The sequence below is a fragment of the Oncorhynchus gorbuscha genome, linkage group LG11 (assembly GCF_021184085.1).
Source record: "Oncorhynchus gorbuscha isolate QuinsamMale2020 ecotype Even-year linkage group LG11, OgorEven_v1.0, whole genome shotgun sequence".
Lineage (NCBI taxonomy): Eukaryota > Metazoa > Chordata > Actinopteri > Salmoniformes > Salmonidae > Oncorhynchus > Oncorhynchus gorbuscha.
In genome coordinates, this window is record NC_060183.1 from 71,259,037 (window position 1) to 71,276,297 (window position 17,261).

General features: G+C 42.5%; 1 protein-coding gene across 2 annotated transcripts; it reads left to right on the forward strand.

The window, feature by feature from the left end:
* The first annotated feature begins 1,139 nt into the window (after window positions 1–1,139).
* On the forward strand, window positions 1,140–16,909 carry dolpp1 (dolichyldiphosphatase 1). 2 transcript variants are annotated; one of them, XM_046290329.1, is made up of 8 exons: window positions 1,159–1,347; window positions 5,450–5,550; window positions 7,592–7,676; window positions 15,470–15,569; window positions 15,682–15,780; window positions 15,920–16,048; window positions 16,250–16,339; window positions 16,459–16,909. In XM_046290329.1, the coding sequence occupies exons 1-8, from the start codon at window positions 1,272–1,274 to the stop codon at window positions 16,493–16,495; spliced, it is 717 nt and encodes a 238-aa protein (XP_046146285.1). In that variant the 5' UTR covers window positions 1,159–1,271; the 3' UTR covers window positions 16,496–16,909. The 2 variants fall into 2 exon arrangements, with proteins under 2 accessions (XP_046146286.1, XP_046146285.1); XM_046290330.1 differs by lacking the exon at window positions 16,459–16,909 and having other exon boundaries at window positions 1,140–1,347; window positions 16,194–16,333.
* The last annotated feature ends 352 nt before the right edge of the window (window positions 16,910–17,261 follow it).

A 17,261-nucleotide genomic window follows, 5' to 3' on the forward strand; every position in this document is an offset into this window, starting at 1 on the left:
AACAGCAGCGAGGCCATATACAGGAACCGGTTAGTCGGGCTGATTTGAGGTAGTATGTACATGTAGATATGGTTAAAGTGACTGCATATGATAAACAGAGAGTAGCAGCAATGTAGAAGAGGGTTTGGCGGGGCACACAATGCAAATAGTCCGGGTAGCCATTTGATTACCTGTCCAGGAGTCTTGTGGCTTGGGGGTAAAAACTGTTGAGAAGCCTTTATGTCCTAGACATGGCACTCCGGTACCGCTTGCCATGCAGTAGTAGAGAGAACAGTCTGTGCCTGGGGTCTTTGACAATTTTTAGGGCCTTCCTCTGACACCGCCTGATGTCGAGGTCCTGAATGGCAGGCAGTTTTAGCCCCAGTAATGTACTGGGCCGTACGCACTACCCACTGTAGTGCCTTGCAGTGATGCAACCATCCTGATGCTCTCCATGTTGCAGCTGTAGAACCTTTTGAGGATCTGAGGACCCATGCCAAATCTTTTTAGTTTCCTGAGGGGGACTAGGCTTTGTCATGCCCTCTTCACGACTGTCTTGGTGTGTTTGGACCATTCTAGTTTGTTGATGTGGACAGTAACTAAATATACTTAACAAAAATATAAATGCAACGTGTAAAGTATTGGTCCCATGTTTCATGAGCTGAAAAATAATCTGACATTTTACATATGCATGCACAAAAGATCTCTTATGCTGTGCACACATTTTTTAAAATGCTTGTTAGCAAGCATTTCTCCTTTGCCAAGATAATCCATCCACCTGACAATAAGCTGATTAAACAGCATGATCATTACACAGGTGCACATTGGGTTGGGGACAATAAAAGGCCACTCTAAAATGTGCAGATGTCTCAAGTTGAGGGAGCCTGCAATTGGCATGCTGACTGCAAGAATGGCCAACAGAGCTGTTGCCAAATAATGTAATGTTAATTTCTCTACCATAAACTGCCTCCAATGTCATTTTAGATAATTATGCAGTATGTCCAACTGGTCTCAACTGCAGACCAAGTCTGAAACGCGCCAACCCAGGACCTACACATCTGGCTTCTTGACCTGCTGGATCAACTGGGACCTGGACAGCTGATGAAACGGAGGAGTATTTATGTCTGTAATAATGCTCCTTTCTGGGGAAAAACGCATTCCGATTAGCCATACATTATTTTTCATGGGGATCTACTCTTGTGAATGGTGATTTTCATGGAAGGAACCGTGTTTCCTATTGGTTTGTCGGATTTACGTATTACATTTTGATTCGTCACCGGTGTCCGGGAAAAATGGCGCCTGAAGAACAGTGCTCGGTACCACTTCGATGGCGGTCGATATCGCTAACCCACATAGAGTTCCCTGCTGGTAAGTGTATTTAAGCGTTAATATTCGCTTACATTCGTATGATAGATGCTTGACGATTTGGTAATCTGCAAGAGATCTTGGGATGATTTGCAACTGACTGGGCACGACCGACGGGAACTGCCAAATAGTGAGACCTGGAAAAAGCGTATACACAGCTCCGAACATGAACTGCCAAATTGTGTGATAGTTCCGCATGCGCAGTTGACCATAATGCCAAGCTAACTAGCTCGAGCTTTCATTGCTACATTGACGTGTTGCATTTTAAAATGGTCATGTACAACCCATGCCCATAATGAAATGTATTCGTTTGAATATATCTTTGTTTGCCACTTGACTACTGGCCCCGTATAGCCAACTCGTTTTGACTGTGACCGTAAGGTAGCTAGCAAAGTTAGCTAGTTGAAATACACTGAGTGTAGTTGGCCAGCTAACGTTATGCCTTCCATGCCTCAAACATTGACAAAACATTTGTGGCTCGTGTTACATTTATCACGCAAATTGATCATGTGTAATACATTGTACGAACATCTTCACGTTAGCTGGTTTAGATAACTTGCCAACTACCCAGTACACCAACCATCACCCATTTTAATGGAACGTGGGTAACGATTAAAAAAGTATTATACAATTTAGCTAACTACCTTTATGGTGTTTGAATATTAACCCAAATTAGTTATCACATTGATACTAACTTCTGCTTGATGCTAACTGCAGATTGTAACACCTGAAACTGAGTTTACCATGTCTTTTTGGTATCCATTACTGGAGAGTTACAGGTTTGGTACTGTTTAGTGTCGCACAGAATTTTCCACCAACCGTAAAGATGTGCTATGCAGAAATCGCTCTACCATTTCCTGGTTGCAAAAATGTTAGTTTGCCTAATTTCCGTTTGTGACAAAACAAGCAAGGACATTGAATCATTGTTCCATCTAAACCGTTGTGAAGTATATTTTCCATTAATGATTAATGAATATATTGTATTTTCAGTCCATTGAAGTTGGTGTACAAAACAGGAAGCATAGAAATGGCTCAAATAGAACATATCTACTGCATATTAGACTTGCTTTCTATGAGAATGACAGATCTAACATATTTCTATGTGAATTTGGTCAGGTTGCCCAAAAACATACACCAAACATACGCCGATTGTTTGGTCGAAAGGCTGTTGGTTGACTGAGATTTCTTTAGTTGAGCAGTCGGATTTTTTTTCTTTCTATGATGCACAAAACACCTACCTGTCTGATTCGCACATGTCTCAGACTAATCCATTGCGGATGGCACAGTCAATCACTCGAAGACATGTGATACTGATTGTATATGGTTATATTATGTAAAGATAATGGTGCAACACTAATACATCAATATTATTTTTTGATAACAAATGCGTTTTCTCCCGTGTTGGATATGGTCGCTGTCCTCTGTACTGAAACAATCTAGGGTGCGCAGTAGAATTGGCGCCTTTCACTATGTTGCTATGTGCATAATAGCAAAATTAACCTGCATATTGAGAGCAGCAGAGGCAATTAAACAGCCATTGCCTTAAACCCTATTCGGAAGGGATTCGTTTTACTGGGGTTGGTCGGGTAATGAATGTAATTATGTGCACAAGCACAAAACACATTTGTAATTTGAGTCCCGTCCGAATCTGCCATGTCAGTAATTTGTGCAGAGTAACAATTTCAGCCAGTATAACCAGTTTTTTGGCGAATTCCAATGTCCTCTGATAACTCTACACGCGTTCGAATCGACATCTATGTGTTTTGAGAGAAATGTCTGAGTTTGAGATGTGTTAATCATGGTTTGAGCAAGAAAACAATAACAGATTCGATACATTTAATGAAGTGCTACGCATAGCCTATATGAAGGGCCTACATGTATCAACTTTCACAGTGAATTATTTTGTTAAAATGTTGTGTTTGTATGAATTTTATATATTGACAAATGCATTAGTAAAAAATATTGTGCCTATTTAATATAAGCCTTGCTGTTAATAGATTCCCAAGCAGCGTACAACTGGCCTAAACGTTCAGAAATGATACATTCACTTGCGCATATAGCCTTAAAACACATCTGCACTGTTTAGCTCACATCTGAAGGCTGGTGGCCATTTAGTATGTCGACTACGGATTGCTAAAAAAATCCTAATGATTATACATTTACATTTACATTTAAGTCATTTAGCAGACGCTCTTATCCAGAGCGACTTACAAATTGGTGCATTCACCTTATGACATCCAGTGGAACAACCACTTTACAATAGTGCATCTAAATATTTTAAGGGGGGTGAGAAGGATTACTTTATCCTATCCTAGGTATTCCTTAAAGAGGTGGGGTTTCAGGTGTCTCCGGAAGGTGGTGATTGACTCCGCTGTCCTGGCGTCGTGAGGGAGTTTGTTCCACCATTGGGGAGCCAGAGCAGCGAACAGTTTTGACTGAGCTGAGCGGGAACTGTACTTCCTCAGTGGTAGGGAGGCGAGCAGGCCAGAGGTGGATGAACGCAGTGCCCTTATTTGGGTGTAGGGCCTGATCAGAGCCTGGAGGTACTGAGGTGCCGTTCCCCTCACAGCTCCGTAGGCAAGCACCATGGTCTTGTAGCGGATGCGAGCTTCAACTGGAAGCCAGTGGAGAAAGCGGAGGAGCGGGGTGACGTGAGAGAACTTGGGAAGGTTGAACACTAGACGGGCTGCGGCGTTCTGGATGAGTTGTAGGGGTTTAATGGCACAGGCAGGGAGCCCAGCCAACAGCGAGTTGCAGTAATCCAGACGGGAGATGACAAGTGCCTGGATTATGATCATACTTGCTCAATTCAAATATTATGGCGACACGAACCAAAGATGGTTTAGAAACGTGGGAACCAAGCTCTAGTTATAAGTGTAGCCCTGTTATCGCCTGGACTTATTCCCGCCAATGAAAAAAAAAACTCTAGGCATCGGTCATAATGGTCCAATTATTTGTTTAAAAAAAATGGAAAAACGAATCCAGTCCGAATCATCCTCTGGAATAGGACATTCTGGGGTAATAATTACATAACCAACGTCCTCTAGTAATAATAGTCACGTGCAAATCGGGCTTACCCTAATTGTCTAATAAAATTGAGAGCGCAAAGTCCAAAGTAATGAGGTCTATAATCAATAGCCTAACTGTTAAATGTACGTGGCTTTATAATTCATCCATATACACTGCCATTCAAAACGTTTGGGGCCACTTAGAAATGGCCTTGTTTTTGAAAGAAAATCAAGTTGTTTTTGTCCATTGTAAAATAACATCGAATTGATCAGAAATATAGTGTAAACATTGTTAATGTTGCTTTATTTTTTTGTTTTTATTTTCCTGTGTTCCAATAGCACTTTGTGTTAGCTAATCCAAGTTGATCATTTTAAAAGGCTAATTGATCATTAGAAAACCCTTCAGCAATTATGTTAGCACAGCTGAAAACTTGTTTTGATTTAAAGTACAATAAAACTGTCCTTCTTTAGACTGGTTGAGTGTCTGGAGCATCAGCATTTGTGGGTTCGATTACAGGCTCAAAATGGCCAGAAACAATTAACTTTCTTCTGAAACTCGTCAGTCTATTCTTGTTCTGAGAAATGAAGGCTATTCCATGCGAGAAATTGCCAAGAAACTGAAGATCTCGTACAACGCTGTGTACTACTCCCTTCACAGAACAGTGCAAACTGTCTCTAACCAGAATAGAAAGAGATAAATACATTAATGTCTTGTTTGCGAAACAGACGCCTCACAAGGCCTCAACTGGCAGCGTCATTAAATAGTACCCGCAACACTTGCTTCTATGTGCCAAGTTTGTAGTATCATATCAAAGAAGAGTCAAGGCTGTAATTGCTGCTAATGGTGCTTCAACAAAATACTAGTAAAGGGTCTGAATATTTCTGCAAATGTGATATTTAAGTGTTATTTATATAAACTAGCAAAAATGTCTGGGGTATTTTGTATAGATTAAGGCTGTAACGTAACACAATTCGGAATAAGTCAAGAAAAATTAATACTTTCCTGAAGACACTGCCCTGCTGGATGTTCCCCTGAATGTTCACATTTTCCTGCAAGGGGATTGTGTTTAAGAATTTCTTGTTGGTTGTTCTCAAAGGTGATCTGACTGGACAAGTGTTGGCCTACACCAGCCTGCTGCCCATAGCGATCCTCGTAGGCTTTGTCACCCTCATAGTGTTCAAGCGTGAACTGCACACGGTAAGTAATGTAACCCATACGGGTTACCCAACTCCCTGCTGAATCACTAAATGAGGACAGGACACGTGTCACACCGACACATGACACACGCTGTGCCATACAGTGGCTTGCAAAAGTATTCATCCCCCTTGGCATTTTTCCTATTTTTTTGCCTTAACTTGGAATTATAATAGATTTTTGGGGGGGTTGTATCATTTGATTTACACAACATGCTTACCACTTTGAAGATGCAAAATGTTTTTATTGTAAAACAAACAAGAAATAAGACCAAAAAAACAACTTGAGCATGCAAAACTAATCAACCCCCCCAAAGTCAATACTTTGTAGAGCCACCTTTTGCAGCTATTACAGTTGCAAGTCTCTTGGGGTATGTCTCTATAAGCTTGGCACATCTAGCCACTGGGATTTTTGTCCATTCAAGGCAAAACTGCTCCAGCTCCTTTAAGTTGGATGGGTTCCACTGGTGTACAGCAATCTTTAAGTCATACCACAGATTCTCAATTGGATTGAGGTCTGTGCTTTGACTAGGCCATAACAAGACATTTAAATGTTTCCGCTTAAATCACTCGAGTGTTGCTTTAGCAGTATGCTTATGGTCATTGTCCTGCTGGAAGGTGAACCTCCGTCCCAGTCTCAAATCTCTGGAAGACTGAAACAGGTTTCCTTCAGGAATTTCCCTATATTTAGCGCCATCCATCATTCCTTCAATTCTGACCAGTTTCCCAGTCCCTGACGATGGAAAAACATGATGTTCTCGGGGTGATGAGAGGTGTTGGGTTTGCGCCAGACATAGCATTTTCCTTGATGGCCAAAAAGCTCAATTTTAGTCTCATCTGACCAGAATACATTCTTCCATATGTTTGGGGAGTCTCCCACATTACTTTTGGCGAACACCAAATGTGTTTGCTTATTTTTTTTCTGTAAAGCCCAGCTCTGTGGAGTGTACGGCTTAAAGTGGTCCTATGGACAGATCCTCCGATCTCCACTGTGGCGCTTTGCAGCTCCCTCTAGGTTACATTTGGTCTTTTTGTTGCCTCTCTGATTCATGCCCTCCTTGCCTGGTCTGTGAGTTTTGGTGGGCGGCCCTCTCTTGGCAGGTTTGTTGTGGTGCCATATTCTTTCCATTTTTTAATAATGGATTTCAAGGTGCTCTGTGGAATGTTCAAAGTTTCTGATATTTTTTATAACCCAATCCTGATCCGTATTTCTCCAAAACGTTGTCCTTGACCTGTTTGGAGAGTTCTTTGGTCTTCATAATGCCGCTTGCTAGGTGGTGTCCATTGCTTAGTGGTGTTGCAGACTCTGGGGCCTTTCAGAACAGGTGTGTGTATATATACTGAGATCATTTGACAGATCATGTGACACTTAGAATGCACACAGGTGGACTTTAACTTGGGGCGGCAGGGTAGCCTCGTGGTTAGAGCGTTGGTTTGCAAGTTCAAATCCCCGAGCTGACAAGGTACAACTCTGTCGTTCTGCCCCTGAACAAGGCAGTGTTCCTAGGCCGTCATTGAAATTAAGAATTTGTTCTTAACTGACTTGCCTAGTTAAATAAAGGTAAAATAACTAATTATGACTTGACTTGCCTAGTTAAATAAAGGTAAAATAACTAATTATGTGACTTCTGAAGGTAATTGGTTGCACCAGAACTTATTCATAACAAAGGGGGTGAATATGCATGCACCAGTTTTCTGTTTCTGTTTTTAAAAATTAAACAAGTTATTTTTTTCATTTCACCTCACCCACTTGGGCTATTTTGTGTGTGTCAATTGCATGAAATCCAAGTCAAAATCCATTTTAATTTCAGGTTGTAATGCAACAAAATAGGAAAAACGGCAAGGGGGGGTGAATACTTTTGCAAGGCACTGTACATAAAGAAATGCTTGTGCATGGTCATATAGATATTGCCCATTAATAGTAAAGATTAGGCTAATGTTGCAAGCTACATTTCTGTAAGAAAATATTTAAAAGCTGCAGTCCACCATGTTTATGAATAAGGCATATGATCACACATAATCCTTTTCCCAATCCTCATCCCTAGATCTCCTCCTTCGGTGGGCTCGTCCTGAACGAAGGTGTGAATTGGCTGCTGAAGCATATTCTACGGGAGCCCCGCCCATGTGAAGGTGAGGAAAGCGACAATTCACTTACTGTAGTGACCCAGTACATTCGGAACGTGCCTTGACTTTCTTTTTTTTTGTGAAAATTCGAGGCGTCTGAACTCTCCAAAATATATATTTTAAATTTTTCTATATCACCTTTATTTAACCAGGTTAGCTAGTTGAGAGCAAGTTCTCATTTACAACTGCGACTGGGCCAAGCTAAAGCAAAGCAGTGCGACAGAAACAACAGAGTTACATGAAATAAAAAAGCATACAGTAAACACAATAGAGAAAAAAAAAGAAAGTCTATATACAGTGTGTGCAAATGGCATGAGGAGGTATGGCAATAAATAGGCCATAGTAGCAAAGTAATTACAATTTACCAGATTAACACTGGAGTGATAGATGAGCAGATGATGGTGTGTAAGTAGTGATACTGGTGTGCAAAAGAGCAGCAAAGTAAATAAAAACAATATGGGGATGAGGTAGGTAGATTGGGTGGGCTTTTTACAGATGGACTATGTACAGCTGCAGCGATCGGTTAGCTGCTCAGATAGCTGATGTTTAATGTTGGTGAGGGAAATGTAAGTCTCCAGCTTCAGCAATTTTTTTTTTTTGCAATTCCTTCCAGTCACTGGCAAGAGAGAACTGGAAGGAAAGGCGATCAAATGAGGTGTTGGCTTTGACCAGTGAGATATACCTGCTTGAGTGTGTGCTACGGGTGGGTGTTGTTATCGTGCCCAGTGAGCTGAGATAAGGCGGTGCTTTACCCAGCATAGACTTGGAGCCAGTGGGTCTGGCGACGAATATGTAGCAAGGGCCAGCCAACTAGAGCATACAGGTCGCAGTGGTGGATGGTATAAGGCGCTTTGGTAACAAAACGGATGGCACTGTGATAGACTGCATCCAATTTGCTGAGTAGAGTATTGGAAGCTATTTTGTAGATGACATCGCCAAAGTTTAGGATCGGTAGGATAGTCAGTTTTACTAGGGTAAGTTTGGCGGCGTGAGTGAAGGAGGCTTTGTTGCGAAATAGAAAGCCGATTTGATTTTGGATTGGAGATGTTTGATATGAGTCTGGAAAGAGAGTTTACAGTCTAGCCAGACACCTAGGTATTTGTAGTTGTCCACTTATTCTAGGTCAGAACCGTCCAGAGTAGTGATGCTAGTCGGGCGTGCGGGTGCGGGCAGCGAACGGTTGAAAAGCATGCATTTGGTTTTGCTAGCGTTTAAGAGCAGTTGGAGGCCATGGAAGGAGTGTTGTATGTCATTGAAGCTCGTTTGGAGGTTAGTTAACACAGTGTCCAAAGAAGGGCCAGATGTATAAAGAATGGTGTCGTCTGCATTGAGGTGGATCAGGGAATCACCCGCAGCAAGAGCGACATCGTTGATATATACAGAGAAAAGAGTCAGCCCGAGAATTGAACTCTGTGGTACCCCCATAGAGACTGCCAGAGGTCCGGACAACAGACCCTCCAATTTTACACACTGAACTCTATCTACGAAGTTGTTGGTGAACCAGGCAAGGCAGTCATTTGAGAAACCAAGGCTATTGAGTCTGCCAATAAGAATACGGTGATTGACAGAGTCGAAAGCCTTGGCCAGGTCGATGAAGACTGCTGCACAGTACTGTCTTTTATCGATGGCGGTTATGATATCGTTTAGTACCTTGTGCTTGGCTGAGGTGCACCCGTGACCAGCTCGGAAACCGTATAGCACAGCGGAGAAGGTACGGTGAGATTCTCAATGGTCGGTGATCTGTTTATTAACTTTGCTTTCAAAGACTTTAGAAAGGCAGGGCAGGATGGATATAGGTCTGTAACAGTTTGGGTCTAGAGTGTCACCCCCTTTGAAGAGGGGGATGATGATAGAGGAAATTATAGTTGAAATGATTAATTATGTATACATTATTGATTAGAACCATTTATACTTATACTATTATGTTATGGTATGAAAAGTATGAGTTCTTGGTTGAGCTGTTACTGAAAATGTAAGCAGAACTAATTAATTGTCTGTGCCTCTTGGGTAGGTTAAGGGGGAGAAAAAGCTTTTCAGACAAGATAAGAATGTTTGGGTTATGTTCCATTGGTGGGAGAAAAGTATATATTTTAGACAGATTGGAATGTCTGGTTTATGAGGGGAGTAGAAAGCATCTCCGGACCTAAACAAAAAAACAACGGGGCTATCGTGGGAAACTGATGATGTCATTTTGAGTTTATAACCTGTGGAAATCTGTGTATGTGGTTAGTACTCTGGAATTAAACACTCTTACCTGGCTTTTAAGACTGGTCTCGATCTACTTCATGCATAATTAATGAACTTACACCTCATTAATGAATTAGAAACGAGTGCGAAATTGGTTTTGGCAGTTAAAACATAAAGGAATTTAGAATTCCTCTATCAGATGACCACGGCAGCTTTCCAATCTTTAGGGATCTCGGATGAAATGAGAGGTTGAACAAACTGGTAATAGGGGTTGCAACAATGGCGGCAGATAATTTTTAGAAAGAGAGGGTCCAGGATTGGTCTAGCCCAGCTGATTTGTACGGGTCCAGGTTTTGCAGCTCTGCCAGAACATCTGCGATCTGGATTTGGGTGAAGGAGAAGCTGGGGAGGCATGGGTAAGTAGCTGCGAGGGGTGTGGAGCTGTTGGCCGGGGTTGGGGTAGCCAGGAGGAAAGCATGGCCAGCCGTAGAGAAATGCTTATTGAAATTATTGAAATTTTTGATTATCATGGATTTATCGGTGGTGACAGTGTTGCCTAGCCTCAGTGCAGTGGGCAGCTGCGAGGAGGTGCTCTTGTTCTCCATGGACTTTACAGTGTCCCAAAACATTTTGGAGTTCGAGCTACAGGATGCAAATTTATGTTTGAAAAAGCTAGCCTTTGCTTTCCTGACTGACTGTGTGTATTGGTTCCTGACTTCCCTGAACAGTTGCATATCGCGGGGACTATTCAATGCTATTGCAGACTGCCACAGGATGTTTTTGTGCTGGTCAAGGGCAGTCAGGTCTGGAGTGAACCAAGTTCTACATTTTTTGAAAGGAGCATGCTTATTTAAGATGGTGAGGAAATGACTTTTTAAAGAACGACCAGGCATCCTCGACTAACGGGATGAGGTCAATATCCTTCCATGATACCTGGGCAGATTGATTAGAAAGGCCTGCTCGCAAAAGTGTTTTAGGGAGCGTTTGACAGTGATGAGGGGTGGTCATTTGACCCCGGACACATAGCGGATGCAGGCAATGAGGCAGTGATCGCTGAGATCCTGATTGAAAACAGCAGAGGTGTATTTGGAGGGCAAGTTGGTCACGATAATATCTATGAGGCGGCAGGGTAGCCTAGTGGTTAGTGTTGGACTAGTAACCGAAAGGTTGCAAGTTCAAATCCCCGAGCTGACAAGGTACAAATCTCGTTCTGCCCCTGAACAGGCAGTTAACCCACTGTTCCTAGGCCATCATTGAAAATTAGAATTTGTTTTTAACTGACTTGCCTAGTTAAATACATTTATTTTTATTTTTAATGAGGTTGCCCATGTTTACAGATTTAAGGTTGTAGCTGGTGGTTTCCTTGATAATTTGTGTGAGATTGAGGCCATCTATCTTAGATTGTAGGACTGCTAGGGTGTTTATAATATCCCAGTTTAGATCACCTAACACATGGGTGTCAAACTCTGGCCCGTGGGCCAAATTTGGCCCGCGGGGTAATTATATTTGGCCCGCGAGACAATACCAAATTACTACTAGAGCTGGCCCGCCGGTATTATACAGCGCATTCACCACTAATACTACTAATCCCATAATGCTCTGCTGTTTTCGCGCGCCAATCAGGACAGGACCCAGAAACGCTCTCTCCTCTGTGACAGTAGTCATAGCAACATAGACGCTACAACTGTCAGCGAGCTAACCCTTCCCAAAAATGGCGAAAAGAAAGGCAGAAAACAGGAGCTTTCTGGACAAGTGGGAGGCAGAATATCTGTTTACATATGTAAAAGACAAACCTGTTTGTCTTGTTTGTGGAGTCAACGTGGCTGTAAGTAAGGAGTACAACATTAGACGACACTATGAAACGAAACACCATGACAAATACAAGGACCTGGACATGACTCAAAGGAGCCAGAAAGTAGAGGAGATGAAAAGAAGTTTGGTTTCACAACAGAATGTGTTTAAAAAAGCCACATCACAAAGCGAGGCTGCTGTAAAGGCTAGTTATATAGTGGCAGCAGAGATCGCAAAATCAGCCCGGCCCTTTAATGAGGGAGAGTTCATGAAAAAGTGCATGATGAAGGTTTTTGACCTCGTATGCCCAGAGAAAAAACAAGCATTTTCAAACGTGAGCCTGAGCAGGAACACAGTAGCTGATCGCACATGTGATCTTGCCACCAATCTGTATGACCAGCTGATGGAAAAGGGAAAAGATTTTGTTGCGTTCTCCCTCGCTGTGGATGAGAGCTGCGACGCATCTGATACTGCTCAGCTGTCAGTCTTCATCCGTGGAGTGGACTCAAATCTGTGTGTTACGGAGGAGCTATTAGGATTCAAATCAATGCATGGCACAACCACAGGAAAGGAAATCTTTGAGGAGGTTTCCAAATGTGTAACTGAAATAAAGCTGCCGTGGGATAAACTCGTTGGATTAACGACAGATGGTGCGCCAGCGATGTGCGGTAAAAAGAGTGGACTGGTGGGCATGGTTCGGGAGAAGATGCGGGAAGAGAACTGTGCAGGTGAGCTAACTGTTTACCACTGCATCATACATCAGGAAGCACTGTGTGCCAAAGCCCTAAAGATGGAACATGTTATGACCACAGTAACACAGGTAGTTAACTTTATAAGAGCCAAAGGTCTAAATCACCGCCAGTTTAAATCTTTTCTGGAGGAGTGTGGTTCGGAATACGCAGACGTGCCGTATCACACAGAGGTGAAATGGCTAAGCAGAGGAAAAGTACTGAACAGATGCTTCGAGCTGCGTGAGGAAATATGTCAATTCCTGGAAACCAAAGGGAAGGATACAGCAGAGCTCCGGGAGCAAAAGTTCCTGTGTGAGCTGGCCTTTCTCTGTGACATCTCGAGCCATCTCGATGCGCTGAACCTGCAGCTTCAGGGGCGGGGGCGCATCATCACAGGCATGTACGCTGCAGTGAGGGCCTTCAAAACTAAACTTTGCCTGTGGGAGAATCAGATGCTGCAAGGAAACCCTTGCCATTTTCCCTGCTGCCAATCCATAAAAGCGCAGATCTCTACCGCCGTGTTCCCATGCGCACAGTTTGCTGAAAAACTCAGTGTTCTCGCCGCTGAGTTTAGCCGGCGATTTGCCGACTTCGATGCCCAGAAATGCAAGTTTGAACGGCTTAGTAATCCCTTCGCAGTTGATGTGGAAAATGCACCAACCAACATCCAAATGAAGCTGATTGAACTCCAGTGCAACGACACGCTGAAGTCAAAGTATGATGCTGTGGGCGCCGCACAGTTTCCACGGTTCATCCCTGACACAATGCCTCAGCTCCGCACCCAAGCTGCTCAGATGCTCTCCATGTTCGGCAGCACTTATCTATGCGAGCAACATTTCTCCTCGATGAAGATGACCAAAACAACTCACAGGAGACGTCTGACTGATGAACATCTTCGCTCGATACTGAGGATTTCTTCAGCTCAGAGCTTGAGCCCAGACATTGATGAACTAGCATCCAAGAAGAGATGCCAGGTATTTTGGGCACATCAGATTAGACCAGTGTGCAATAATTAATGTTTTCTTTATGCACTTTTTCTTGCTACAAGGCATGGGTTTGAATGGTTGATTGATTTATTATCATTTTATTTGTAAAATTATTAGCCAGTGGAAAAAGTTTATTTTGGTATTTAAATCAGAAGGCTGCAAATAGAAAAGAGGCATACAATTTTTATTTAAATTTTATTTATTTAATAAATGAATGCCATTGATGTGTTTTTTTTTCATTTGAAATTCGATTTTGCATGTCTCCACTATTAAATTATATATTGTATTGTAATAAGCGATCCTTGTTCCATATTCAATGTTAAAGCAAAACTTGTTTGGGTCCATATTAAAAGGTTAATTTGTTCAATGTTGGCCCGTGACTTTGTTCAGGTTTTACATTTTGGCCCACTGGGTATTTGAGTTGGACACCCCTGACCTAACAGAACGAACTCTGAAGATAGATGGGGGGGCCATCAATTCACATATGGTGTACAGAGCACAGCTGGGAGCTGAGGGGGGTCTATAACAGGCGGCAACAGTGAGAGACTTATTTCTGGAGAGATTCATTTTAAAAATTTGAAGCTCGAACTGTTTGGGCATAGACCTGGAAAGTATGAAAGAACTTTGCAAGCTATCTCCGTGACGACGAAGGGACTGGGCCAGATGACGAAAAAGGTATTGTAGTTGTGGGAATTTAGTTTGCTAGCCGGGAGATGTGCCTGGCTCTGGGCTAGCTTCGGGGCTGGGTCACTCAGTGGCAGCTAGCTAGCTGTGATGATCATGGTCCAGGGTTTACGGCAGGAATCTGGCGTCGTAGTGGAGAAAAACAGTCCGAGGCTGGCAGGTATTATCCAGGCTAAAAAAACGTCTGGTGCCTGAGCAGAGGGTAAAGGCCGCTAGCAGTGGCTAAAAATGACTAAATGGATAGTAACTTAGTTAATTAGCTGGCTACCTTCTGATGAAAGTTTTGGCTATAGGGTCTAAAAAAAATAGTGGATCCGTGTCACATTGAGTGAGGCGGGTTCCCGGAAGGTATATTTAATTTAAAAATGGAAAAAGAGATTGAAAAATAAATTGGAATATATATATATATATATATATACAAAAAGTAAACGAGAGGACAACAAACCACGTCTGCACTGCTATGCCACCTTGGATATGTCTGTACACATACAAATAATGCCAATACAGTGTCTGTCTGTGCATCAAATAAATATACAGTAGGTGTATTGTGTTAATTCTCAGAGTAAAACACTCAACGGACAATGAAAGCTTAAACAAGTTTATTCTTCCCAGAGGGTCAATACAGCTGCATTAGACAAAAAAAAAACATTTTCACACACACACTGATATTTAACCATCCCTCATAAGTTGAGTTTCCTCATAAGCTGAGTCTCCTTCTACCCATCTGTACAAACATCATTCTTTACTGCTAGGCAGGACACTAGTGATACGCCCCCCCCCCACCCCCATCACTAATCCATGGCTCTCTCCCCTTACCATTCACGCCTGCCACATGTAATCGCTCCCCTACACTCATCACAAATACACATGAAGTATATTTCATATTCTCAGAACCCAACAATGGTAATATAGGTTCATATTGTAGGCAAGACAGAATGCAGAAATGGTACACAGCATTACTAAATTCATGCTTCCAGGATGCAGCCAGACACAGATTTTGTATTAGTCAAAAACAAATGAGCCAATCGCTTTTGTATGGGTCACAGTGGAGAGAACGGGGAGCATTCTCAGTTGTCAGTCGATTTAACGTAGTAGGTTTTATTAGTTTCTTTCAATCATAGACTGAATTGTACACCAATTTATAATCTTCGCATCAATCATATAATCCCAAACTAGCAAAACACTTCATATGATAGTGGTAATATATACACAAAACAACAATACTATGGGTGGCAGCTTGTTGAAGGCAAGCATCTCTGACGGAAGCATCTCTGACATTAACTGTCACGAGTTTGACTAATTTCAGCTTTTGATGGACAAAAATGCCCATAAATATTTGTGATTAATGTGGTTTAACTCTGTTCTATTTGTGATTGTCATAGCGTGTGGTTAAACCCTGTTCTTCTGTATCTTTTCCCAGGAGCTCACACAACCCTGACAACAGAGTATGGGATGCCCTCCAGTCATTCCCAGTTCATCTGGTTTTTTGTTGTTTACTTCTGTCTTTTCCTTTATTTAAGGTGAGTTACCATTCTCTCGCAGACTACATTTATTTAAAAGGGGAAGAAATGATGCATTGTAACCATACATAGCATTTGATGTCGGCTGACGCACTTTGCCCCCTGTGTCTAGAATGCATCAAACGAACAACGCTCGGTGTGTGGAGTTGCTGTGGAGACACATACTGTCCATCACCTTGTTGGGCGTGGCCTTATCAGTGTCATACAGCAGGTGAGGGACAAGTCTAATTTATCTAGATTTTAATGTATTTTTAGACCATGACACATTTGTCAATTTGGTCCCAACTCTTAACCATTTAGCACAATTGCACAATTTGTATTTAAAAAATGCTCAATGTACCTTTTCGCAGGGTGTACCTGTTGTACCACACTTGGAGTCAGGTCTTCTATGGGGGAGTGGCCGGTAGCACCATAGGAGTAGTCTGGTTCTTCTTCACACAGGAGGTGCTTACACCGCTCTTCCCCAAGATAGCAGCATGGTAAAGAACAGGGACACCTCTCAGGGGGGCAGACAGGCTTAGCAAGAAGTGAACCATCAGAGCCTGGCACAGATTTGGGCAGCGTATACTGTAGCTACTGATGTGTTCATCTTGATTATCTGTTGTGTACTTTTCCCTTTCTCAGTGTGTCTCCATTTTTTATTTTGTCCCACCTCTCTCGCCATCCTTGACTGCTGACAGGCCGATATCAGAGTTCTTTCTGGTGCGGGACACAAGCCTGATCCCCAACATCCTTTGGTTTGAGTACACAGTGACCAGGTCAGAGGCGAGGTAAGGGACATATTTTAATAACCACATTAGGTGGGAATCTGTGTGACTCCAAATAGAGTTTATGTTTTTAACCATGTTTACATGTGTAGTAATGGTTTGAATGTCTGCTTATCCTCCAGAAACAGACAACGGAAGCTTGGAACAAAGCTTCAGTGATCTCAGCAGTTCCTTGGAGAAATTGAGTAAAGGAACATACACACACACTCTCACTCACTCACTCACTCACTCATTAAAAAACACACTGGAGAATCAATTATCTTCTGGACTGACCTGGTTGAAATGGTATAAAGGCCATCAATTTACAGGTGGACCAAAAGAGTGTCTGGACTCGACCCGGATTCCACAGCCTTAGCAAGTCCGTCCATATGCCTCTCCTTGTATAGCTGCCGAAATGCTCCCCCAATGCATGCAAGACTGTGCAAGAGGTATACTATTTAATGATAAATTAATATAAACTCAGCAAAAAAAAGAAACATTCTCTCACTGTCAACTGCGTTTATTTTCAGAAAACTTAACATGTGTAAATATTTGTATGAACATAACGAGATTCAACAACTGAGGCATAAACTGAACAAGTTCCAATGTCATGTGACTAACAAATGGAATGTGTCAAAATCAAAAGTAACAGTCAGTATCTGGTGTGGCCACCAGCTGCATTAAGTACTGCAGTGCATCTCCTCACCAGATTTGCCAGTTCTTGCTGTGAGATGTTACCCCACTCTTCCACCAAGGCACCTGCATATTACTGGACATTTCTGGGGGAGAACGGTCCTAGCCCTCACGCTCTGATCCAACAGGTCCCAGACATGCTCAATGGGATTGAGATCCGGGCTCTTCACTGGCCATGGCAGAACACTGACATTCCTGTCTTGCAGGAAATCACACACAGCGCGAGCAGTATGGCTGGTGGAATTTTCATGCT